The sequence below is a fragment of the Heteronotia binoei genome, chromosome 6 (assembly GCF_032191835.1).
Source record: "Heteronotia binoei isolate CCM8104 ecotype False Entrance Well chromosome 6, APGP_CSIRO_Hbin_v1, whole genome shotgun sequence".
Classification (NCBI taxonomy): Eukaryota; Metazoa; Chordata; class Lepidosauria; order Squamata; family Gekkonidae; genus Heteronotia; species Heteronotia binoei.
Genome location: NC_083228.1, coordinates 80060203 through 80087322, shown reverse-complemented (window position 1 = coordinate 80087322; position 27120 = coordinate 80060203). Strand labels below are relative to the sequence as shown.

The window sequence follows — 27120 nt, the reverse complement described above, 5'->3', positions numbered from 1 at the left end:
CAGTCAAAAGGCCAAAGGGTAGGGAACGGAATTGGTAGTGCAGGTCCCCGACGGCGAACTGCAAGAATCTTCTGTGGTGATGGTTGATGGTAAGGTGGAAACAGGCGTCCTGAAGGTCTATCGATGCCATCCAAGCATCTTTTGGAATCAGTGGTAGGATAGACTGCACGGTTTTCATGCGGATTTTTTTGTAAAGGATATGGTGATTGAGTTTGTGGAGGTCCAGTATTGGACGTTGTCCCCCGTCTCTCTTTGGAACCAGGAAGTACATATGAACATCTGGAGCTGCCTTATACTGAATCAGACCCTTGATCCACCAAAGTCAATATTGTCTTCTCAGACTGGCACTGGCTCTCCATGGTCTCAAGCTGAGGTTTTTCACACCTATTTACCTGGACCCTTTTTTTTTTATAGATGCCAGGGATTGAACCTGGGACCTTCTACTTCCCAAGCAGATGCTCTACCACTGAGCCACCGTCCCTCCCCTATAACAACCGTCACCTTTGTTGATGGTTGCCCATCCAAGTACTAACCAGAGGAAACGCTACTTAGCTTCTGAGATCTGGTGAGGCTGGGCTAGCCTGTGCCAATGGCGCGCACTAAGTATCGAGAATAGAACCTTGTGCAATGGAACTACGGTGGAACTGGTTCTATGGCTGCCTTGTCCAGCAAGGCGGAGATCTCTTCCTGAAGAGGGTGGGATGGGGGAGTGCGTATGAATTGATGGAACCTCGGGGGCAAATCAAACTTATGGTGTAGCCCCTGTGGATGATCGCTAGGACCCAGGAATCTGATGTTATGGATTCCCACATGGGGTAGAATGGACACAGTCTCGTGATGTCTGTTCAGTGTTGTGGTTGGAGAGGAGATGGTATTGTGAAGTCAAAGAGGCTGTTTTGAAGCCGGAGTCGCCTTCTTCGTGGTCTGTGCCTGAGGTCTTTGATGGAAGGGCTGTTTGGCTGGTGGGGCTTTGCGCTTCCAGAAGTCAGCCTGCCTAGGTGAGCGAGGGCGTTTATAATAGGATGGTTTCCAGACTCTCTATAGGTTGAGACTGTTGCTGATTGACTCCTAATCTCCTAGCCCGTTTTCTACTGTCATCAACAGTGGTCAGGATGTCATCCATAGTAGCATTGAAGAGGCCCTAGCCGTCGAAGGGTAAATCTTCAATTTTAAATTTGATATCTGGCTGCAATTAAGAGGAATGGAGCCAGGCATGATGGCACAAGGCAATGGATGAGGCCATGGTTCTGGATGAACAAGCAACAGCATGACGAACCGAACTGATTTGCTGTTTGATGACTCTAACAAGCTCTTGTAGGATTTGCGATGCTTGTTTCTGAGTGGAGTCAGGCACAGATGGAACCATAGTGGTAAGTTGGGATGTCAAACTGAAGGTATAGGCCAAAAAGTATGCCAGGTAATTATGAATCTTAGAAGTTGCAGTGGAAAGGGAGCCTCCTTTAAGCCTTCTAGATGAACAGGGAGCATAGGGAGGAAGGAGCCTGCTGGCAGGTCCGCATGGACTACATCTGATACTCTTGGTAGGTCAGTGGTGAGCTTTATGTTAAGAGTATTAGCCATGTTAGTAAGCAGGTCTAAGTAAGCCTTGGATCCTTCAGATGGTGAAAGATCAGCCAGTTTGGTAATGTCGGAGACAGGTGATGCTGGTGCGGACGCTGTAGATTGAGAAGAATCCAAGTGTTCACCTTTGGAGTCCTCTGGAACATCAACGGGAGTCATAGGTTGGTCGTATGCAGGCTTGGTCAGTATCGAGATAGCCTTACTCGAAGTCACAGGCTGGGTAGATTGGATTATCTGCTGTTTTGATGGGGCCAAGAAGGCAGATGTTGAAGGGGCCGGTGATAAAGGTTTTGACTCTTGACTGTAATGTCAGGGTCGATGAGGAGGTGAACTTTCATGGTATCGAGAGTAGGAAAACTCCTCATAGTACCGGGGTCGATATGTTTCCTCATGGTACCAAGGCTTACGGTATCCTGATTGGTAAATTTCAGCATGGTACCAAGGATGGTAGGACTCTTCACGGTACTGGGATCGATGGGTCTCGTGAGATGGCGATCTATAGTATTGTCGATGTCTATGCGGACACGGTGATTTGGAGCATGATGGGCTGTAGTAATAATAACGATCCCTATGTCGGCTTGGGGACCTTACAGTATAAACCTGAGTGGCCATATCCCTGTGTGTTGAGGGCTCTCGATGTAGAGGAGAGGCAGCTGAAACTTTGAGGATACAAGGCATGGAGACCTCCCGGAACAAGTGTGCCCCTAGGAGATTAGCTCGCTGACCTTGAAGTCAAAGGGACAGATTTAAGGATTTAGTGGCAAGGATGTCTTCAGGTAGGGATTCATGAACCAACAGAGATCTGGATTGGATGTGGACAACCTTGTTGGTTATGACGTCGATGGGAGTCGAGAGCTCCGCTGGAACAGTTGGCACCATCGGCATCGAAACCGAAGTGGATGTCGCTGGATGAGTCAAAGCCATGGTATGGTCTGAGGGCCTCGAGTCCAAGGGCTGACAATCCGTCTTCGGTGTGGATTTCGGTGTCGAATCCGAGAGGCGTTTGGAGGACGATTCCAATCAATGTTTTTTCTTGGACTCGTTGGATTTCTTGGAGTGTTTTCCGGACTTATGCTTACTGGGAGCTGATGCCACAGAAGCTGCCAGTCGAACCCTTTGCAGAATTAGGGAAGGTGGTGAAGTCTGAGACCCAGAAACATGGGACATTACAGGCCTCAACGAGGACTCTAAAAGGTGGCTTTTAAGTCTGGCCACACAATTTTTTCTGGCCTGTTTCCCGAACTGGCTGCAATGAACACAAGTATCGGTTCTGTGGGTCTCCCCCAGACAAAATAGGCATAGAGAGTGTCTGTCGGTCGAGGGAATTTTGGTCCCACACCGGGTACACTTTAAAAAAATTGTTTTGGAGTCCTTCCCTTCCATATGCCTGGGGGGGGGGGGGGAGAAAGGAAAATAGCAAAGAAGATAAGTCTTTTTTTTTTAACGATACCAGTCGGTGAAGTAGAAGAAGAAGAGAAGTTGTGAAGAAAAAATGCGGTGAAGTTGAGGAGATGCAACGAGGTAGGTGTATCTCGAACGGTGGTTAGAAAGAAACTGGGTGGGTGAAGCACCTTCCCCTCGCTCCAGGCATGCGCAGTGGATGCCTGCTCCCCAGACTGAGAGGGAATGTGTGCCAAAATAAACGCCTAGGCTAGCTTTGAATTTTCTGAGGTGGGGTTCGTTCCAGGAAGAAAACCCATGTGTGGGACTGCACAGAGACCACGATGAAGATCAATATTTGTATTGCAGTGCTATTATCAAGCCACAAATATTCAAAAAATTCAAATATTCACAAAATGCAATCCACAGTGCAAATGCTACAAAAAGTTGCAATGTTGGACATTCCAACAAATAGAAGCTTGTAAGGCTATGAGAAATGGTGTAATCTCATTTCTTCGTGGATATATAGCATGGAGAATCAAGCCAACTGTAAACTTCTGTAGGTGGGATATCACATTTGAAAGGCTGAGATCTTGATTAGCAATTTCCTCATCTATTCTAAGTGCTGTATATCCATGAGCACTTAGAATTATACCTTGAGTGTGGATCATATTGTGAATATTTTTAATTTTTGAATGTTTGTGCCTTGATAATAACCATTGCAATACAAATATTGCTTTTAAACTTCTAAGATTGTCTTTGCTGTGATAGTATTTACACAGGACTACTAGCTCAGTGTTTTACAATAATTACACCATGGTCCTGTTGTCTTGGTTACAAGTCTTCCACTTCGGCAGGAAACTTCATTACCCACTGGCTCTTCCTGCTGCCAGTAGGGCTGCCAAGTTCCCACCGGGGGTGAGGGATTCCCCAGTTTGGCGGGCCCCAACCCACCCACAGGGAGGAGGCCGCTGAATTGCATGTGCAGCACCTGGAAGTGACATTATGTTTTCCCCAAATTGCTAGAGCATCCCAATGCAAAACCATAGAGTTTCCCATTAATTCCTAGTGTCCCTGTGACGTGCCCGGCACGATATGTCACTTCTAGGTGATGTCATCCAAATTCTCCCATGCAAAAAAAAATCCCTGCTGGCAGCTGCGGGGAATTTGGCAACCCTAGCTGCCTCCCAGCTGGGCAGTGCTGGGAAGTTGCTGGGGAAATGGGGAGGGCAATAGTGTTGAGCTGACACCATTATGTCACTTCTGGTGAAATCAGTTTGGGCAATACTTTAGCCATAGAGTTTTAACCAAATGCTAGGGTGTTGTTTTTACATAATGATGTTACAGGCCATGCCAAAAGGAACATCAATGCATTGCTGATACTATTGCTGGTGTTCCCTGCCACAACCAGCAAGAGTCACTTGCCATTTGCCATCCTATGGGGGGGGAATTCTATTTGAATATTATCATGCCCTAGCTTAGGGCTGCGAAGCCCCTTGTCCGGGTGGGGATTCACCCACCCGGGAGGTTCCCAACCTGCCGGCCCACATTGGGCCAGCAGGGGGAACCTCCCCCTATGTTGTCAGCGCAATGACATCACCCAGAAGTGATATCATTGCACCGGCAACGTCACACATCAGCCCCTTTAGGCATTTCCGGGAAAGCTCTGTTTTTCCTGGATGCTCTGGCCATTTGGGAAGGAAAACTCTATGGTACAATAGGTACCATAGAGTTTTCCCCTCCCAAATGGCCAGAGTGTCCAGGAAACCCATAGAGTTTTCCCGGAAATGCCTAGAGTGGTTGCACGAGGCAGCGCCAGCACAATGATGTCACTTAAAGCACACACGTGAAAGTCTCCTGCCGGAGGAGGCAGGGGACTTGGCAACCCTACCCTAGCTAGATCTGCCATGCATAGCATATTGGAACATTCTTCTTGGTTCTCAGTAGAGATTAAACTGTGCAATGTGGAACCCAGAAGCTTCAAATAGATTAATTTATCTAATAATTTCTAAGCCAACATTTCTACTTAGAATATTTAAAATCAATTTTTAAAAAAACAATGTCATACAAATTACTAGGAAAGCAAACTGTACAGTTTAAAAATATTTCCAGAATATCTGTTCCAACTTAATGCTTTAAAAAAAACCCTAGAACAGCCATGCCAATTTAATGCTTAGAATATTAAAATACACTTTTTAGAAGGCCACTATTAACAACAAGGTCATAAACATTCCCAAAAAAAGGCTTCTGAAAACAGAGGAACCATTCTTCAAACTTGGTAGATTCTGGATTATGGCAACTGAACTGTCCTCCATGAATCACCATAATCCGGTCTCTCCCTGCAAACTGATTTTAAAGAACACTTACAGTGTGTTATGTGTTCTTCCACAGGAAACTGCCTTGCTACAGGTTACAGGCCAACATTTTGAGAGGAATGGATCTTTACGCATGCATCTTTTGCAAACAGAGGACCTAACTAGGCAAGAAGCCAGAAGATCCACACTCAGCTCACCCTAGCAGTGTCAAAGGCTAATGACAGCTGCATGCCTCCATGATTCAGATCAGGACTGTGGGAGGGGAAAAGAAGTTAATCTTTTTCACGTTCTCATGGTTCACAAAAAAAAATGTAATAATTGGGGTTGCTAACTGCTGCTTGGGAAATTTCTGGAGATTTTGGCAGGTAGGCCGTGGGGAGGGGACAGATCTCAGGGGATGCAATGCCATAGATGCCACCCTCCAAAGCCACCTTCTCCAAGGGAACTGACTGCTGTAGCATGGAGATAATTCCAGATATCCAGGTCCCACCTGGAGGCTGGCAACCCTCTCTCAGCTGTTATTTGCCCTGAAAAGTGGAGCAACTAGCACTCACGTTTTGCATTTTTTTTAAATCACTTATTCATCATATCATATTGCAATGATGCCCTCATAGCTGCCCTACCTCATTAATAGCAAGTTGCTCTCCTCCACCACCTGGGTGACCATAACGGTGACTGGAACTCCGGAAATCATCATATAAATCTTCTTCACTCCCCACATCATCACTTGTCTTCTCCAGTGACCCATCAGCAATTACTGAAACAACAAAAACAAACAAAAAAAAAAAATCAAAGTTCTTGATAAGAGCTTAAATGGAAGGATGCATGGTAGCTAATCTAAATTCAGGTGTCAGTCTATGCGTGGAACAGGTGTGACATTTACATACTGACTCAGCCTTCCATCCTTCCGAGGTTGGTAAAATGAGTACCCAGCTTGCTGGGGGGAAAGTGTAAAAGACTGGGGAATGCAATGGCAAACCACCCCGTAAAAAGTCTGCTGTGAAAACGCTGTGAAAGCAACGTCACCCCAGAGAAACTATTGGTGCTTGCACAGGCCTTTTCCTTTTACACCTACTTTTGGGGGTGTTGTGAGGCTCAAATGCTATTCTGAGCTCCTTACAGGAAGGAAGAGACGCAAATGTCACAAACATATTACATGGAACGCATTGCATAAAATGTATGGGTTTCAGCCATGCGAACATATATGCAAGAAACAGTGTATGTTCATATGACAGTGGCCTATTTCTGACCATACAGTTCCAAAGACTTACAGTAGATCAAATTGTTAAGAATGAATGCAGTAGCAGCAGCAGCAGCAATCAACATAAATATTAGAGCTTTAAGAACGTGAATGACTGCGTTAGGGAGGGGAGAAGGCAAGATTGCCTCTTTATACCGAAGTGTTCCTTTCCACCAGCATGATTCCTTATTGTTTCTTTCATGTTGTGTTATATTTTCCCCTTACATACCACCTCTGCTTGTTCCATTACCAAGCTCTATGATTTTCAGCTTGGAGACAAATTTCTCCCTTCATCTCTAAAGCTTTCTGGGGTTTTTTATTCTTCCCAGTTGTGCTTTGATTTGCACTTAGATTAAAAAAGAAAAGAAGGTGGTTATTTTCAAAGTATTCCATCTCTGCTAAACCCTTTTATAACCCATGTATCTTTACCACGCACACATTTGTTTGTGTACTCCTGTTCAGGGCTCAGTGACATCCGCTTCTCAGGCAGTCGTGCAGAATGTTATTTCATCCTGTAATAGCTGTTCATACTCAGCAAAAGATAGCAGCAGTGGCGGGTTTACGCCAAATGTTCTGCTGCTTGAAACAACACTCAATTTTGAGGATGAAAATAAGTAAAGGAGAAGAATTTTCATTGCTTACAACATTCAAAATGTCAAAAGCCTCAGCAAGAGGGGGTGAAATGTATGAACTGTTCATGATTTATTTTTGAAACCTTAGAAATTCCAAATATGCCCTTGATTATTCATCAAGGATTTGGATATGTCAAACATTTTTTTAACCCATTACCCATTACAAGCAGAAGAGACATCTTGTTTCCACTCAAATAAATGGCAAAACTCCAATTTATTTCTATGGGTCCTGATCTACTAGTTTTCTCAGCAGCCCTTAAAATACAAATATGCTGTAAAATGTAAAATGCCAGAATGGAATGTTAATGGTTTTGAATCAATCTGAGAGATTATTTGAAAAACTGATTATATGAAAAACATAACCCAGACAAAATGAAGTGTTGTCAGGTGACAGTAAGAATTACATTTTGGATGGTGTTTCGGATGTTTTGAATGGTGATGTGTCACTTCTGACTTATGGCGAGTGCAGGGCCGGCTCACACACTAGGCAAACTAGGCTGTTGCCTAGGGCGCTGGGAGGGTGGGGCGCCAAATTGGGCTCCCCAACCCCTCTCGGTGCCCCTGGCAAGCACCTAGTTTGCCTGCCTCCTCTCCAAAGAGGAAGTCAAAGGCGCCCTTTCAGGACACTGCCTGAGCGCAGCACAGCCCCGCAGCACGGTTTTGCCCGCCAACCCAGTGATCGGGCAAGCGGAGGGGGGCTTTAGAGAGTTGGAACGCAGCAGTAGAGCTGGTTCCGGCATTGAAAACCAGGTGGCATGGGGAAGGGTCGGGAGGGAGGAGGAGGCGGTGGCAGCAGGGGGGGGAGGTGCAGAGCCATGGGGCGGAGGCAAAGGGAAGAAAAATGGAGCAGTGGGCAGCAGTAGCAGCCAGAGAAGGAGGAGGCAGGCAAACCAGGTGCTTGCCAGGGCCACCGGGAGGGAGTGGGGAGCCCAATTTGGGGAGGCGTGGAGGGGAGCACGGAGGCGCGGGGGGTGCCAGGCAGCGAGTCTGCCTAGGGCAGCATAGGGCGTCGGGTTGCCCCTGGGTGAGTGCCATGGCTTCCTTTATTGAATCAATCCATTTCATGTTGCATCTTCCTCTCTTCCTGCTGTCTTCTGCTTTTCCTAGCATTATTGTCTTTTCCAGCAACTCCTGTCTTCTCATAACATGACCAAAGTACAATAGTCTCAGTTTAGTCATTTTAGCTTTCTAGGAGGGGTTCAGACTTGATTTGATCTAGAACTCATTTGTTTGTCATTTTGGTTGCCCATCATATCTGTAAAACTCTCCCCCAATATCACATGTCAAATGAATCAGCTTTCTTCATTGTGTAACTTTCACATCTATACACAGTAATAGGGATCACTGGAGTATGAATTATCTTGATTTGGGTCACCAGTAGTGCATGCTTACACTTAAAGATCTTTCCTAGGTCCTTCATGGCTGTCCTTCTCAATCCTCTGGTTTCTTGGTTGCAGTCTCCCTTTTGGTTGATGACTGAGTCAAGGAATAAAAGAATCTTGGACAATTTCAATTTCTTCATCATCAGCCTTAAAGTTGCATAATTTCTCAGTAGTCAATCCTTTTGTCTTCTTGATTTTCAGCTATTATCTTGCTTTGGTACTTTCTGTTTTAACCTTCGGCAGTAATTTCAAGTCTTCACTGCTTTCTGACAGTAATGTGGCAACACCTGCTTATCTGAAATTGTTAATGTTCCTTTCAACAAATTTTGCTCCACCTTGATCAAAATCTAATATAGCTTTCATTGCGAATATAGATTGAAGAGATAGGGAGATAAAACACATCCTTGTCTGAGACCTTTGCCAATTGGAAACCATTCTGTTTCTCCATATTCTACAGTAGCCTCTTGTCAAAAGTACAGGTTGCACATCAAAACAATTGGATGTTGTGGCACACTCATTTCTTTTAAAACCAACCATAGCTTTTCATGATCCACACAGTCAAAAGCTTTGCTGTAATCTGTGAAACACAAGCTGATTTTCTTCTGACATTCTACTGACATTCTCCAGTAACCACCATAAATTTGCAATAAGATCTCTAGTGACTCTTCCTTTTTTGAATCAAGTTTGAATGCCTGGCATTTCCTGTTCCATATGTGTTAACAGTCTGTGTTGTAAGATTTGGGACTTGTTGCTCAAGAGAGTCCCTTTAAACAGCTGAGCTGTGGGGCAAACAGCTCAGCTCTGCAGGGCTCATCTGTTTAAAGGGGACTTCATTTCAGAGCCATTTATATTCTATCACTCAGCTGTTTGGTTTAAATGACTCAGAGCTCTTTAAACCTCTGCTTTCTACTCCCTGCAGGAAGTGTCAGGGAGCTGAAAGCAGGGGTCACAAGCCCACAGGAACTGGTTCCATTTGTGAACCAGTCTTCTTGCTCATACAGGTTCATGGTTCAGTTCATGGTTCAGCTATGAACCACAAACCAAATCACAAAAAGAGCCAGTTTAGTGTAGTGGTTAAGTGTGCAGACTCTAACTGGGAGAACCAGGTTTGATTCCCCACTCCTGCACATGCACCTGCTGATGTGACCTTGAGTTGTCACAGAGCTGTTCCTCTCAAAAGCAGTTTCTGTTAGAGCTCTGTCAGCTCCACCTACCTCACAAGCAGTGTTCCCTCTAAGCTGAGTTAGTGTGAGCTAGCTCACAGTTTTTTAGCCTCTGCCTCACACATTTTTGCCTTAGCTCAGGAAAATGGCCCCAGAGAAAACTAATTTGTTCAGCAACTCACAACTTTAATTCCAAATAGCTCATAAAGTAGAATTTTTGCTCATAAGACTCCATACCTTAGAGGGAACATTGCTCACAAGGTGTCTGTTGTGGGGAGGGGAAGGGAAAGAAAATGGTAAGCCACTCCGAGACTCCTTTGGGTAGTGAAGGGTGGGATATAAATCCAATCTCTTCTCAAAAATGTGGTTTGTGCTCATCCCCAGTGCAAAGTAAGATGTTTTTTAGTGGACAGCCCCTGAATACGGAATTATCTGCTCTAGAGGAGTTTCCTCTTGCCCACGTATGCTTCTGACCTCAAGGAAATGGTTTATTTTGTGTTGAAGGGCTTTCAGAGGTCTTATGTCTTAACCTATTGACTTTAGTTCTGCTCTGATTCTTTCACTGACAGATTGCAGGTTTTATGGTTTATTTTCCTGCTGTTTTGTTTTTCTTGTCTATATTGCTGCTGTCTTCTTGAACTATTTATTGCTTATTTTAACTATTTGCTTTTTTCAAATATTATTTTTGTTAATGCTGTAATATATTGTTTTTATTTTTTTCTTACCCTGTGTGTTATTTTAATAGAAAATTGGCTAGATGTTTTCTCAAACAAATATTAAAGAGCACAAAGTCCAATGCATTACACACTTTACTCAAAAATATTCACAATTTATGTAGTATATAGAATTTTGAATATGCAAAAACAAAAACATTTTCCTCTAACAGCTAGTTGAAACTATTTTTTGTTGGTGTGAAATCCCTTAAAGTAGATTTTTCTGCAGGTTCTTTTCAGTTTGCCTCACAGCCTTTCTGGTTCCTTTGCAATCTACTGCCACAGTCCATTAATGGGCAGGTTCAATTGTCATGATAAAGCTGTTTGGGTGGTAACTATAACAGTCTGTTCCCAAATATCCACTCTGGCCTAAATATATGCAGAAATGTTTTATCTCTCAACTTCTGCTCTTCACCATACCACATCAGCCATTACAAAGAGTATGCTTAACAAATACACACCATAGAGATGGAAGGGTATGTGGGCCCACAAACCGAAAGGAGGACTTTAAAATGTACTCTTAGAAGTACAGAAAAACAGCATCCATCTGTGTAAATATCAGGCCATCACTATAATTGCAAACCTTGTGAGAGCTCCAGTGTGAACTCAGAGCTCCAGCACATGCCAGGATGCCCCATCTCTTAATTTGATTTTGATTCCTTTAAAACTTTCTAGGCACCTAAAATTAACATGTAAGAGAAAGAAAGCTAGGGGAAACTGATCTTAGGCTGATGAGTGTTATTTTCCTACAAAGGAATAAAATCAAGGAAGATTTCCCCCTCCCCCCAGGTTATTTGATCTGAATTCCTGCGTCCTTTCTGCCTTCTCCAGTACCATGTGATAGTCACAGCCAGTGCTCCTTCTAAGCTGTGGAGTCTTGTTGTGAGCAAAAATTTGACTCTATGAGCTATTGGCATTGAGGTTGTGAGCTACTGTATAAATTAGTTTGCTCTGGGGCCATCCTTCCTAAGCTAAGGCAAAAATGTGTGAACTAGAGTGTAAAAAGCTATGAGCTAGCTCACACTAACTCAGCTTAGAGAGAACAATGGTCACAGCTCACTAGCTTGGATCATTCTTGGTAAAGCTTCTAGCTGGTGTACCTTGCTCCCTCCCCATCTACATGCAGCAAATTGTAATCTGAACAACAGGGATTTAGTAATAAATTTAGAGAGATATACCAATGTTCCACCTAAGAATAATGTTCTATTATTTATTTATTTTTCAATTTATAGCCCGCTTTTTCCCAAATGGGCTCTAGGCCGTTTACAACAGTCAATAATACAAGATTAAAATCAAATACATATAATAAAACAATATACAATCTAAAAGCAATATAACAATCTAAAAACAAACTCCAATTCAGCAGTTTGTGATATCAGTTGCCTTCACTCCTACTTCTACTGACATACTTTAGCTATGTTCCACTACTAGAGGTTGTACAGGAGTGCTTTGCAGCATTATTTAATGCCATTCTTTCTTTTTCAGACCCTGACCTTATTCACCTGTTTGTGGTGTTAATTAGATGTATTTTCAATTTGAGAATTAATTAGATGTATTTTAAATCTGGCCAACAAGTAACACCAAATCTAAACAAAGAGTATGTGCGCCTACAGCCAACAAAGGATGTGGTTGAACCTTTCTTAAAAGATGGAGGAGAGTTTTTTTTTGTGGAATTGTTCAGAGTTGGGGGCGGGGAAGGGGAATAAGGTATCTACTGTAACATGTTCAAAACCCTCCTAAACGTGTTGTTAAAAACATTGCACAAGAAGCCCCCGTGAAGTTTCCCTGGAAACTCCCATTTCTGACAGGAAGGGTGGCTGAATGAGACAACAAGGGAAGCAATTCCCTTGCAGTCTTCTACTGCTGCCAGGTGTTAAACCAACTTAGTAATGAACCCTCTACCAGGCTTTGGGAGGAGACCATGGCTCTTGATGTCAACTATATTTCTCTACCACCACTGCATCAGTGCAGTGTAGACATGTGAAACTCTTCTGGGTATTCAGGGCCTACTGAGTTTCAGCCTACAGGAGGTGGTAGTCTACTCTGCAGCCAGCTGTGATCATTTTGCTAAGCAGTGATTGCCGACAAAAAACTCAGGGTGCAAATTTGTCCGTTGTGTGGGATACCTTTCTGCTTGTGCACTCTGAGGATGCATAAAAGATTCTTGGAATCTTGAGACCTACAACCTCCTTGTATGAACCGTGCCTCTCTTGGCTGCTTTAGTCTGCCACAGGAGGCCTGGTGGACTGGGAGACAGTTTGGGAGACACAAAATGCCTTCTTGAGAGAGGGAGTGGTTGTTTCTGCTTGAAGTGGGCAGTGGAGTGTCCACTCCTAAAGACACGTACTCTGGCCCCAGAAGATCTGAATAACAACTCTCCAGTCTCCAATGCACCATTCTTGAGCAAGATGATTGAATGAGCAGTGGCTATCCAACTTCAGGAATTCCTGAATGAAACTAATTGTTTGGATCCATTCCAATCTGGTTGGAGGGCCGGCTATGGGACTGAAATGGCCTTGACTACCATGGTAGATGATGTGCACTGGGAGATGGGCAGAGGGAGTGTGATCCTGTTAATTCTCCTGGACTTCTCAGTGGCTTTCAATGCCATCAATCATGGTATACTTCTTGATCAACTTTCAAGACTGGGAGGCACTGTTCTGTGGTGGTTCTAGTCCTATCTCATGGGTAGGTTTCAGAATATGCTGCTACTGTGCCCCTTGGCCGCTGGCCCTATGGGGTTCTCCAAGGTCCAATCTTACCCTCATGCTTTTCATAGTTGGCTGAGTTGCCACCAATATGTAGATGATCCTCAGCTCTATCTCATACTACCAGCAGATTCCAGGGAACATGTGCCTGGAAACAGTTTTGGAATGGATGAAAGGTAACAAGCTGAAACTTAATTCCAATTTTAAAAGAGGTAATACTGATTGGGAAAAGTTCTGAACCAAGAAATTGGGAATCACCTGTCCTAGATCAGGTTGCACTTCCCCTAAAGAAGCGTGTTTGTAGCTTGGGGGTACTGCTAGGCCTGGGTCTCCTGTTGGATAAACAGAAGTGGTGGCTAGAGATGCTTTTCACCAGCTTCAGCTAGTGAGCTAGCTGCAGCCCTTCCTGGGCAGAAAAGTTCTTGCCACTGAAGTTCTTGCTCTCATATTATTGAGATTTGATTCCTGCAATGCACTTGACACAGGGATGTCCAGTACTGCAGTTGGTACAGAATGCTGTGGCCAGAATACTAACTGGAGTGTGTCATAGGGACCATGTCATTCCATTCTTGTTCCATCTACACTGGCTTCCAATTTGCTTCTGGGCTTAAATCAATATGCTTGTATTGATCTTTAAAGCTCTGAACAGCTTGCCTTCTTCCATATGAACTTATCAACTCATGCCCTGCTTTAGTTGCCCCCACCATCTGCAGCAGGCCCAAGGCAGAACCCCAACGTGCACCCCCCCACCAAGTTGAAACTTGCGTACGCACTTTGTGTGTACTCACGCACCATGATGACATCACTGTGACATCATCATGCTGTGCACTCAGTGCCACTCTTTCAGCTCTGAGGGATCAGGGGGAAATCCTCTGATCCCTCAAAGCCGAAGGAACAACCCGCGCTTTCAGTCCTGGGCGCTCTCTGAGTTCGCCCAGGACTGAAAGTGCCATTGTTTCTCAGCGCTGAGGGGCCAGAAGAGTTCCTCTGACCACACAGCACCCAGAAACAATGAGCCCCCCCCATGAGCCGGCACCGAGGCAATTGCCAAATATTGCCTAATGGACGTGCTGGCTCTGTGGCTAAATGGGTGACAACTCAAGAAAGGGCTTTCCTTGTTGTAGCATCAAAACTCTGGGACTCCCTCCCTGGGGAGATTCAACTGTCTCCCTCTATCAGTGTCTTCCACCAATGGGTAAAGACTTAAAAAAAACCCACCCTAATTGGCCCCCTTCCTATATTTAGTATTGTTTTAATGAGTTTTAAATTATTATATAGTTTTATTGTTTTATTGAACTATTTTATTATTTTAAAATTGTTTTAATTGTTTTAATGTTTTATGTGCCCTGCCTTGGGGACCCTGATGTGGTGGAAAGGTGGCATTAAATGCTTTAAAAAAAAACTCTGAAGAAAAGTGGTAAACACTGGCAGGAACCAAGGCTGCTAAGAGGGGGGATTTTGGGGAATAACATTCAAAAGTTCTTAGTTAATATGGGGGCATAAGGAGCTGGGAAAGTTATATGATTTGTTTTCATATGATGTTTGGGTTGGGTTTCGGACACATGAGGGAAGACAGAGGGAATCTTGGTCTGGGGTTCTCTGGTGGCTCTTGGCAGCTCTGGCAGAGTCACAGGTAGTTAAGAACCCTCTGTGTCAATGACCATTCAGAAAATGAGCAAGTATTACAACAAAGTAAGTTAACTTTTTCTGGGGTATTAACTTTAGTGCTTTACAACCCAGAAACAAAGTACTACTCAGGGCATGCCGCAGGATTTGATGCAATATAGGCACAGTATTTGCTGCAATAAATAGCACTAAAATCAGATGTCACAGAAACAAGGAATGATTCTAATGAAAATCCAACAGTGGACAAGTGTAGATTGTGAGATACAGGATCTGTTTCCCTGTGCCCAGCAGGAGCTGTGACATTAAAAGTAGGACATTTTGCTTTTATTCAACTATTTTTGAAGTGTCTGCTTCTCTTTCTGCAGAAACTTTGAAGGCATTCATCAAAGCATAACAGAATCAAAACCACAATTCCTCGTATGATAACTCTTTGTAATAAATGGACTCCAGTCTTGTTAGAATTGTAAAGGTTGCTTTGGGTTGCAATCCTTATCTGATTGAATTTTGTCTCGGACTGAATTAAAAGGTTTGTGAATTTTCATTAATATGAAAGCTTTTTTAATATGAAGGCTTTTTTAATGACCTGATTCTCTTGGTCAAACAGCTCAGATTGTTGTCAACTTGCATATGTTTCAAAATGTCAAGAATACAAAAGGCCAATTCCATGGAGTAAAATTGTGGCTTTTCAAGAAGCAAGATATTCCCAAATGAATAACGGTGAAAAATAATTATAGCCAAAAGCTGGTGGTATGACTTTTCATTTGTGTGCATATTCTTCAAAAGGTGAAAAGCTCAAATTCAAAGTAAAAAGAGAGTCAATCAAATGAACAGCTGGACAAACTCTAAAATATAAAGGTTCAAAGAAATCAGCTGCAAGCAAATATACTTTGAAAAGGTTTAAAGAATCTGAGTTTGCTTTACAGACCCCTTGGTGAATCTGCCTCGGGGAACAGCTACAAGTTTTGGCATGTTTCATGGTATGCAACTGAAACATAAATGAGCATGATACTCAGTGTGACATAGTGGTCATGAAACTCATCAAGTAACTTAGGGCTAGTCACTCCAAATGTGATAACTTCCCATTTCCTGTCCTGAACTCCTAAAAAAAGTATGGGATACAACTGTTCTTAAATTAGACAAGAGTTCCCTTAGGCTGGATCTACATTGTTGGATATAGCACCTATCACTGAACTACTGTAATTATTCACCTTTTGGAAAGTCAATGTCCCTTTCTCCTGCTTTAAAAAAATCCAACGAATCGTCATGGTAGTGCTGGTGTGACACAGTTCAAAGAAAAAACAAAAACTGCCTCTCACTATGGTTTGATACCAAGTGCTAAGAAAATCTGCCCAAACTGTAGCTAAACTCAAGGAAGTGATATTTCTCCACCTCCCCTCTTCAGTCTTTATTGCTGCTGAGTTTCTGGCTTGATTCTTCTTCATGCACATTTCTTTCAAGAGCTCGTGTGACCTCAGAAGTGTGTCATTTTCTCTTATTTATCACAGGATCAGTCATCTCCTGGGAACAGAAACTGTCAGTTCTCATTGTGTTCAGCCCAGTAGCACTGAGACAAAATGCTTGCTGCTGTTTTTGTTTATCACAGAGCAGAACATCCCAAGGGAAAATGAATAGAATGTCCCACTCTTCACAGCAGGATGCTATATGCACCCTTCTACCCAAAAGCGCATCCAGAGGGTTTCTCCATCCTTGTGCTACTCAGAGCAACTCACTTGGCTGGGACATGTAAGGCAAACATCTACATTCAGGGGCAATCCAACACCTTTTATTTTAAAATGTCTACTTAATATACCATATACATATAGGAGCGGCATGCTGGCCTTCTGATTCTATTCCATCAACCTTCAGCAAAAAATTATCCACATGCAGCATGTGTATGTCAATTAAAGTTCACTTACAAATAAAAAATGGCTACCTTTGAATGCTGCAAATATTTCTGACAATTATACACTAATTTAAAAAGCTAATATTTTATTGCTTATTTACCTCCAGGGAAAGCTAATATGAGCAGCTCCAAGACTCAGCTCAGCAGCTGGAGCCTGAATGGGAGATAAAGAACTGTACAATTTGTGATAAAATAATTTACTTTTGCAGTATTGTAGAACTTTAAACCAACATCATGAAGGCACCCAGCTTACTCCACACATACCTAATTCCTGGATTCTCTCAGCTTACTCCACACATACCCAGCTTACTCCACACATACCTAATTCCTGGATGGTTTTAATGGTTTTATGAATGTTTATCTGTTTTAGATGTATTTAAATGGTATGAATATGAATATGTGTGTTTGATGTGTTGGTATGTTTTGTGGAAGAGCACCTCATTTCGTTGCTCTCTTTTTGTTGAGAACAATGACAATAAATTTATCTATCTATCTATCTATCTATCTATCTATCTATCTATCTATCTATCAATCATCTATCTCTCCCCCCATTCTCACACAGAGCACGGCTTGAAACAGATTTTGGTTACCCACGTAATTGAAATTTTCCCCAAAACAAGCCGGTATTCTAAATCTGGATGAAATCACAGTTTAGAATCCAGGGGCAGGGCTGAGACCAACTAAAGGCTGAAACAAGTAGTTTGGCCCAATATTGTTGTTGTTACCTTATAGATTAAATGGACTAATTCACACAGCCACATCTGACACCCATTCCCCAGTCATACTCACCCCATCGTATGACGAGCTGAATGTGAAGTAAACAGCTACCAGAGAAAATCCAGTGCTTACAGATGTACACACAATGATTCTGGATCTCTGAATTCCCCCGGTGCATGCTCAAACCGGTTCAGAAGTGTGAACCTTTAATTCTGGTTTTGCCATTCTGTTTCTTTAAACTGGTAGTGCATGCATATGCAAATGTGTGCACCAAGAAATGCTTTTTAAATGTCAAAGCCCCCCCCCCCCCCGGCAAAAGAAATAAGACCAGACTGCATACTCTGTTGTTGACACACACGGAAGGCGTGCACAGTGAGGGCAGGGTGGGAGTCTGATTGAAAATCTCTGTTACAAAATGCGAAGGAGTATTTAGCTGTTTCCAAACTGCACCAACCTTCTAGTCTGATTGCAGCCAAAGTTAACCTAGGCACCTACTTCCATACAACATGCATAACTGGTGCATGTTTTAAATTGATTGCTTCCCGACAGTTCATGCAAGAGAGGTGAAGACACAGCCCTGAGTTCATATCAGTAGCACACCACCAGGGTAATCTTACTACCAAAATGTTCCAAATAAACTTAAAACTCCTTAAATGCCTCTGGAAGCATGTCCAATGCACCTTTGGTGGAAGTAGCTAATGAATATCTCTGACTGGCAGCAGATGGTAATATAATATATAACTGCAGCTCCTGCAACATATTGTATGTGTTTTAGCTATGTTTTAAATTGTGTATGTTTATAAAGTAGCTTGTAGAATAGTGGTCTATAAATACTTTAAATAAATAAATACATTAAATATATCAATACATTGCATTGTTTCTTCTGCATTATTTTAAAATTATGTATTCTGTCTTCAGCCTCAGTGAGAAAGGCAGACTAAATAATCTGCAATCTAATCAGTGGCACCTTTTTTAATCAACCAAAATTTTGCATTTTAATCTTATCTAACCAATAAATAAACAAGACACTGCAGCCCTAATAATAGCCAATGAAGGAAATAATCTCTAACGGTAGATGTTTGATTGTAGCGGATCTAACACAGGATTTCTAAACAGGCAGATTTTGGAAACGTCTCATGTAGTATGAAACTCTGTGTTTAGCAACCTGGCTATTAATTCAAGGAGTTCACTGCACTTTCATTTTATGTCCAAAAAAACCAGTACAGCTTCAAAATTATATTTATTATTTACTTTGCTCTTGGGAATAGTTTCAAGATTCTGAGGCTAGCAAAATTAGGATTTTCATTTCCAACCTGTTTTAAGCAATCTTTGTTTTAGAAACAATGGTTCATAAAATGCTTGTGTCTTCTGAAGTCGGATCAACCTGCAGAGTGATTTTCAGAGTCATTGGAGAGGACAGCTTTCTGTATGCTCTGATGATTTAGGCCACAACTAATAGACTTGCTCCCTTCCACCTACCTTCATGTGGATGAACGTGACAAATGATCTGTTAGGAGAGCACTGACTCGTCCTGGAATCCTCCTACATTCAATACAAATGCATGAAGTACGGGGATAGTGAAGCTTTCTATGATATAATCTCAAAGCTGCTTAGAGGGCAAGATAAAATCAAATTGTCCCTGTGCATGTTTATTTTCATTCATAATAACATCTGGCATGCTGATGCCACAAAATATTATAGTGACCTTGAACATAAATTGCTGCAAAAGGGTAATAATAATCAGGGCTTTTTTGTAGAAAAAGCCCAGCAGGAACTCATTTGCATATTAGGCCACACACCCTGATGCCAAGCCAGCCAGAATTGTGTTCCTGCTCAAAAAAGGAATTAATAATAATAATACCTAGCTGATGGATAGTTTATTGTTCTTAAATAACCTCATAGAATATTTTTTTTGGGGGGGGGGTGTTATTTTTCATGTATTCATCCTGAATATAAATAGTTGCATGCACTAGAATACCCCATGCCCCAAGGGAGATGAAAGACGGGGTTTTTTTTTCAAAAAATGGTAAAACCTACACCTCTGGCAGAATAGCATTGTACTTGTTCTAAGACAGTGATTCTCAGTACCACCATTGGGACACAGAAGTAGTCTAGGCAGGGAGCAGGGTTTTCATAGCAATTACTAAGAATTCGGTCTCCCTCAATCCCCATGTCCACCTGCGCCTGTGATATGACTTTTTGGCATACTGGTGGTAAACGTGGATGCTCATATATTCCCCTAACTGTCCCTCCCTGTTCTTCTTGCCCACCAGCAAGGGTCTTTGATGTGCTAGTTCCTGTATATTCTACCTTCCATAGATCATCCTTTGTGCTTCTGCCCCTCTCTGATGCATTTCACAATTATAGCAGCAAAAATTATACTTAACAGTCTTATTATAATTTGAAAATACTAATGTGCTTGTGGCGAATCCTTTAAATTGTGCCAAAAGGCAGCTGGTGGATGCAGGCCACACAGGCATCAATAGCCACAGGCACACTGGGGTGAGTTGCGCACATTGTATGAAAGTGAGTCATCCAGAGATTGCCCATTAATCCTCCTTCCAGGGTGAAGGTCAAAAGCCCTGCTCCTGTCCCTGCCTTTTAATGACAGAAACCAAGGCTTGAGGTCTGGCAATATTCTTGTGGTTGCCTAGCAACCCTCACAATGGTTACTGATAGGGTAATCATTTCTTAAAGATACAGGCACTGCTTCTATGAATTTGGGGGGTTAATTCCCTATGTTATGTTTGTGTATGTTTTAAGATCTCAGATTTTACTGCAAACCTATAGAAAGATTCTTCACATGACTTTTGGAAATTATGCCTGACTCTCTTCTTTCTCAGTGAGTAAGCTAAAATTCACAAATTACAGTTAACCCACATATAATCTGTCTATAATGTGTACGCTTGATTTTTTTTTTATGAATGTGTTTGATAATTATCATGTCACCCCTGCACATTTACAGCTAAATGTGTAATTTAACCCCTGCATTTACCCAGGTACTAGTCCCCACCTTCATTTGTAAAGTGAAAATATGATGGAGCTTTCTTACAAACTGATGCATGCACACATGAATGCAGGATGTATTTGCATTGACTGTAACTTGTGAAAAGGGCTTCCAGGCTTGCCCATTGGTGAAAAAAAGATATTCAGGTGACTAGAGAAAAGTTATGGATTTGTGTTGTTTTAAAGTTCCTGTTGAGGTTGTTCACAATTAATGTGTTTGCAGAGATCAGAACCACCTACACAAATTTACATTTTAAATAAGCCCTTGCCTTGTCTTTTCTACCATAAGGAGATTTTTAGAGACAACAGCAGTGCTGTTCTCTTCCTTGGCAGTCTAGGAAGTCTCCAGACTAGTTCTATGTCACAACTTATGTGACCTGTAAGTTAACCCTGCCTTCCTCACAAGGATGGTGGGTTACAGGTCACATAAGCCGTGACGTAGAACAATAAAATGTCAGCATTATCACATAAATTAAAATTAGAAGTTAAAACAATATTGATAAGACCAGCATAAGACATTGCCTTGGTAATGACACTATGATTTACTCTTCTGAGCTGTGCCAATGGTGCTGGCCACTGGCCACAAGGCCAGGGCTACCAGTAGGGGAGTCTCAAAGAAAGAAGAATTTGGACATCTGCTGGCTCAACTAAATCTAGAACACACGTCTTTAGAAGGACTTCTTTTAGTTCCATAAATGTCACCCCAGAGTCGGAAACGATTGGTGCTTGCACAGGGGACCTTTCCTTCCTTCTATTTGAACTTCTATGTGCAAGTTTTGTCAGTACACCACTGGCCTCTACAATTACACTGTCGTGTTGTTTAAAATTTATGGTGTCTCTTAGCGGTTTTTTTATTTACTCAACTAAAAGCCGGGCAGAGGGCTAGTTAGATCACAGTTTATTATCAAGCAGACTCCGGAAACAATGTTCAAAATATCTAAAATGTGCACACAATTGCTGCTGGATCTACTTGCCATTACCATCTCCTTGGTACCTCTGCTGTCTGCCATATTCCTTCCATTATTAAAGTTGGTGTGGATGCACTGGGAGACACTGGGGGATGAAGGATGGAAAGGTAGAGAGGAGTGGCTTTCTACAGGTAATAGGGACCTTGTCTTGTCTATACTGATGCTGAAAATTCCAGTTGTGCAGCAGCTGTAGCCTTTTTGCTTGCCTTCCTGCCAAGTGCTAGAAGAGCCAGTATTACAACAGACATAGAAATCTGGCATGCAGCCCCAGGGGAAATCAATTTCTCTCTAGCTTTATCACCAAACCATTAAAACATCTATAAGAACCAGCTCTTTAAACACACACACACACTCACCGTCTTGTGAAGTGGTCAATACACATGACTACACAGAATCCTCAGAATCTTGAACTTTTCACCAATAAAAATAGAAACACTGCATCCTCACACTAAGAATCACTGCCAGAGTTCAGTCCCCCCCCCCCACTTTCATCTGGTATATGCTGTGTTAGTAATAAAAACACCTGGAAGTATTTAACCTCATGAATAGGGCTGGTCATTTTATTATAGAATAGCTACATCCCAAACACTTTCAGCAAAATTTAGTGTTTGAGTAAAGACAGTAAAGAGCAGGCTTTAGTCACAGGGAACTGGCAGACCCCTTGGGAGAAATAAGTATATTTTATTTAGGATTGCCTCACATATATTGATAAATTATGTACAAAAACACTCAGGGAGCTGCTTCCTGATAGCATAGCCACACATCAATGGGAGAAGCTTCTGTGGGCATTTGAGATTGCAATCTTGTTGGAGGGGAAATGATGGAGACCTACATAAATTGTGCAGAGAGGGAAAATAACCAAATTATTTGGTGATCAAAATACTGACATGTAAGATACATCTGGGCTACAGAAATGTTACTATTCCACCCACATTCTAGTACAGAATTCCTTTACAAGAACAGAAGTGTTGGAGAAAATGTTTGGATTGCAACTTTTGCCAGTCTCTGCTTTACATCATTCTCATAATTAGTGTAAATTACATAAGGACCAAACTGCACACCTTTGGGTTCATCACAATTCTTGCCAACAGATGTGTTTGGGTGTGTGTTTGTGTAAGTTAAGTGAGTTTTAATATAAAAGGGATGGCTGACCACATATTGGAAAACAGGATTCTGTAGTATGGTTTTCAATTGCATTCCATTTTATCACTTGAAGGCATATACTTTGGATGATACATCAGCTTTGGCCATTCCACATAAAACATGATCTGGTCACAGTGATCATGCTCTAATTCAGCTTGTTCAAAATGTAGCAACCAGGCTACTGTTAGGGATGGTGGACAGGGATTGCATCACCCCAGTACTGAAAGATCTGCACTGGCTGCCCATGTCTTTTCAGGATCAATTCAAAGTGCTGCCTCTGACCTTTAAAGACCTAAAGGTTTGGAGTCAGGGTACCTGAAGAACTGCCTCTTCCCATATTGTCCACCCCATCCAGTTAAGACCAGCTCACAAACACCTACTCTCTGTTCCCCTGCCTTCAGAGGTGAGATGTGTGGAAACCAGAAACAGGACTTTTACAGTAGTGGGAGCTTGCTTATGAAATGCCCTTTCCCTTAAGGCTTGCCTGACTACTGTTATTACTGTCTTTTAGGTGTCAAGCTTAAAAGTTTCTGTTCATCCAGGTTTTTACTGAGGTATTGATCTTTTAATGCTATTTTAGTCTGGAACAGTTATTTTAAGCTTCTTAAACATTTTTTATGTTGTGCTGGGGGGTTTTAATGCTGGATTTAATCAAGATCATTTACTTTTTTATTTTTATTTTGTAAGCTGCCTTGTGCAAGTTCTTGGGAAAGCAGCATAATCTTTTTCTAAATAAAAAATACTGAAGGGGGTTACACTATTAAGAAAGATCATCTTTCAATTTTGTCAGTGTTTATATAGACAGATGGTGTTTTTACATTCAGTTTGATCCAGAGTTTTAGAGTCTTCAATTGTCTGCCACCATTCTGCTTTAATTATTTTTCTTTTACATTTGTGGATTTACTGCGCTCATTTTGCGTAGCCAAACGTCTATATTTCCTGCTGAAAGTGTTTCAATTTTTTTTTGGGTGGGGGGGGAGGTCTTTGATCAGACGGCAGCCGGAATACCAGTGCTTCATTAAATGTATAGGATTGCTTGGAAATGGTGTCAACACTGCAAAAACAATACAAATTTAAATTACAAGATGGGGCAAGCAATGATATGTAAAAATTTCAAGTGCTGTCAGTTCTCATGCAAATTACTGCACCTTGTGGCTTTGGGAGGAGTTTTTTAAAATGCATGAAAACTTCTACAATACAAATTTGAAACACCTGTAGAGAAATGACCGGATCAAAACTAGTTTCAAGTAATGGGGAGAGGGGGCAACCTTGCCTAGTTCCTTTACTGACTTTAACTTCTTCAGTTGTTTCGCCATTAATAATTATTTTAATTTTTTGTTCATAGTAAATTGCCTGTACGTTTCTAATAAAATCGTCACCAAACCCCATAATCTTAAACTGTTGCAACATAAAATTCCAGTCTAAATTATCAAAAGCCTTTTCCGCGTCAAGCAACAATAATGCTAGTTGCTTGTCTCTATTTAACTCGTAGTACTCCAAGGTATCCAAAATAATTCTAATATTAGTACTTAAGTGCCTTTTTGGCAGGAAACCTGTTTGATCTGGATGTATTAATACATTTAAGACTTTTTTCATTCTATTTGCGAGTATCAGTGCATAGATTTTATACTCCACATTAAGTAATGCTATTGGCCTGAAGTCCCTGATTTCTTCACATTCACAATCCGTTTTCGGTATAAGAGTTATGTTCGCGTATCTCCACATATTTGGCACTTCTGCGGTAGCCCATACTTCCTCTATCATTTTTTTAAACTGATAAATTAAACTCTCCTTAAACATAATATAATACTCGTCGGGAAGGCCATCCGGACCCGCCGCTTTATTTCTCTTTTGTTTACCCCAAGCTTCTTCAATCTCAAACATTGTAATTGGGCTATTCATTATCCTCTTCTGTTCTTCTGTTAATTTAGGTAGAGATCTACTCAAAAGATAATTTTCCTGCTTCTTCTCATCAATTTCTACTGAATCATATAATTGTGTATAAAACTCCATTACTATCTTTTTCAGATCCTCCAAGAGATGCTTATGTTTCCCTTCTTTATCCTTCAATGTCTTGATTGTTCTTTTCTCCCGTTCCTTCTTGATTTTATATGCCAACCATCTCCCTGATTTGTTAGCGTTCTCAAAAAACTGCTGTCTTGCGAAGAGAACTTGCCTTTCCATTTTCTCTAAAAACATTACATGGATCTTGTGTTGTAACAATTTTATCCTGTCCTTAACCTCCTGAATATTTGGTGTCTTTTTAAGCTGCTCTTCTTGTTGTTTAAGATGTTCGGTTATTTCTTCTAGTTTCTTATTTTCTTCCCATCTCTTATGTACAATATAATTCTTAATTAACCCTCTAACATAAGCTTTACTCATTCCCCACACAATTTTGGATGAAATCTCCTTCTGATCATTTAGCTTAAAAAACCATCCCATCTCTTCTTTTATGTATTCAATAAATTTCTTATCTTTCACTAAACCTGGATTCATCCTCCATCCTCCTGTTCTTCTTCCACTTTCCAAAGACAGTAAAATTGGGTTATGATCTGCCATAGTATTCGGGAGGATTTCAATATCTCTCACAAACTTCATTAAACTTACTGAAAGCCAGCACATGTCTATACGGGACCACAAACTGTGTCTATGAGGAAAAAAAAGTAAAATCCTTCCTGCCCGGATTCAAAGAGCGCCATAAATCAACCATTACAAATTCCTCAACCATTTAAAAAAAAACATCCGGTAAAACGTTACTCTTACATTTTTTCCGTTTATCAGTATTTTCCCCCAGTTTCTTATCTACTTCTGGACAGTTAACTGCGTTAAAGTCGCCAATTTGACATATGTTTTCATAGTCATATTCACCAACAATCGAGTAAATATTTTTATAAAAGGCGCCCAATTTCTCATTTGGTGCATAGATATTAACTAGCAGAAATTTCTGTTGGTCCCTGATTATCTCAATTCCTTGGAATCTTGCATCATGTGATGAAAAAATCAATTTGCCTTGTATATCACCCATGATGTAAGTAACCAATCCTCTCTTCTTCTTCTCTTCTTCTGATGTTATTATCGCTTTACCCAATCTCTTATCCTTTAACAAAATTTTATCTTTTTGTTTCATGTGTGTCTCCTGAATACATATGATGTCTACATTAAATTTCTTAAGTTGCATTAATACCCTTCTTCGTTTATTAGGCGAATTTAAACCATTGACATTTACAGATAATATCTTCAATTGCTTTGCCATAATTAATTTAATAGTCCTCTATATTCTGGTTGTATGTTTTTCTTTTTTTTCTGGAGTCTTGTTTCTATTTGGATTAAATCCTCACTATGAGTAACCTCATCCTCCTCTTGTTCATTTGTCTGCGGGGGATCTACCTGCTTTCGCGTCTCATCCAAGTCCTTCCAACTTTCAAATTCTTTTGGATAACCCTTACTTGGATTTTTAGACCAGTTCTTTGCCTGGTTATTTAAAAACTCTTCCAATTTAGGCCTGAAATCAATTTTATATCTCGTGTTCAGAAAAGTAAACAGTAGCCCCTCTGGCACAAGCCACTTATACATTATCCCGTTATCCTGTAACATGATCGCCAATTTCATGTATTCTTTTCTTTTCTGCCTAATTGACCATGGGATTTCTCTCATTATTTTAATCCTTTTCCCTTTAACTACTATTGGTTGTTCTCTTACTAGTCTCCACACTTTCTCCTTTATCCCCTTTCTGACGAATTTAAGATGTATCTCTCTAGGTAGTTCATGTTTTTTTGCATATAAAGAGTTAACTCTATACACATAATCAAATTCCTTTTCTATCTCAGATTTCTCCATTTCCAAAATTGGTGTCAGCGCAGTCCCTAGTAAGCTTATCAGATCTTCATTCTTTTCCTCCAGGACGTTTAGAAATCTTAAAACATATTCTGCACTCCCCATTTCTATCTTAGTCACCTTTTCAGTTAGTTCTGATTGCTTAAGTTCTATTGTGTTGACCCGCTGTTCTGTTATCATTAACTTATCCTCTATAGATTTAGTTATTTTAACTAACTCTGTTATCTCTTTTTTCGTATCTTTTGAACAACACTCTAAGCTCTCTAATTTATCAGCCAATCCTTTCATCTGTCCACTTAGTTGGCCCTGCATTTGATTTAAAGCATCCAAAAACGTATTTTGTAATTCTTTATACGTCTCCTGAGTTATTACAGTTCCAACCGATTTAGGTTGCCCCGGGGAGAATTTTGTTTTGGGCTGTTGAGACATCTTCCGTTCGGTGGGGTTACAAAAGTTAAATTTGGTTATAATATTAACCTTCAAATAATTTAAGCATGTTTTTAAGCTGTAGCCCCCCATTGGTTTATTCTCTATATTCAGTTTCTATTTTTATAAAATCGCTTTCTGTTACAGGGCAAACCTTCTGTTAGGAACTCTTTCAACTTCTGTCACTATCTATCACTTTTCTGTCACCACTTCTCTGCTTTTACTACTCCACTAATCCAATATCCAGAGACTACCATCCAATAATGTCTTCTCACATAATACAGCGTCCTCCAAAAAGAAAGAAAAAGGAAAAAAAGCAAAAAAAAAACAAAGGAGAAAGAGTTCTTATTTTAGTGTCTCTCAAATCTTCCAATAGTTCAGTC

The 27120-nt window shown here is 41.2% G+C and overlaps 2 protein-coding genes across 3 annotated transcripts in view; both read right to left on the bottom strand.

The window, feature by feature from the left end:
- Positions 1-27120, bottom strand: part of PARL (presenilin associated rhomboid like) — a 530597-nt gene that overhangs the window by 106489 nt on the left and 396988 nt on the right. The gene's annotated exons all lie outside the window — the stretch shown is intronic.
- ARHGEF4 (Rho guanine nucleotide exchange factor 4) overlaps positions 1-27120 on the bottom strand; it is a 179050-nt gene that overhangs the window by 90061 nt on the left and 61869 nt on the right. For both annotated transcript variants that reach the window (XM_060241899.1, XM_060241900.1), the window contains one exon: positions 5900-6033. In XM_060241899.1, the coding sequence (XP_060097882.1) occupies positions 5900-6033 (134 nt within the window). The remainder of the gene's footprint in view (positions 1-5899; positions 6034-27120) is intronic.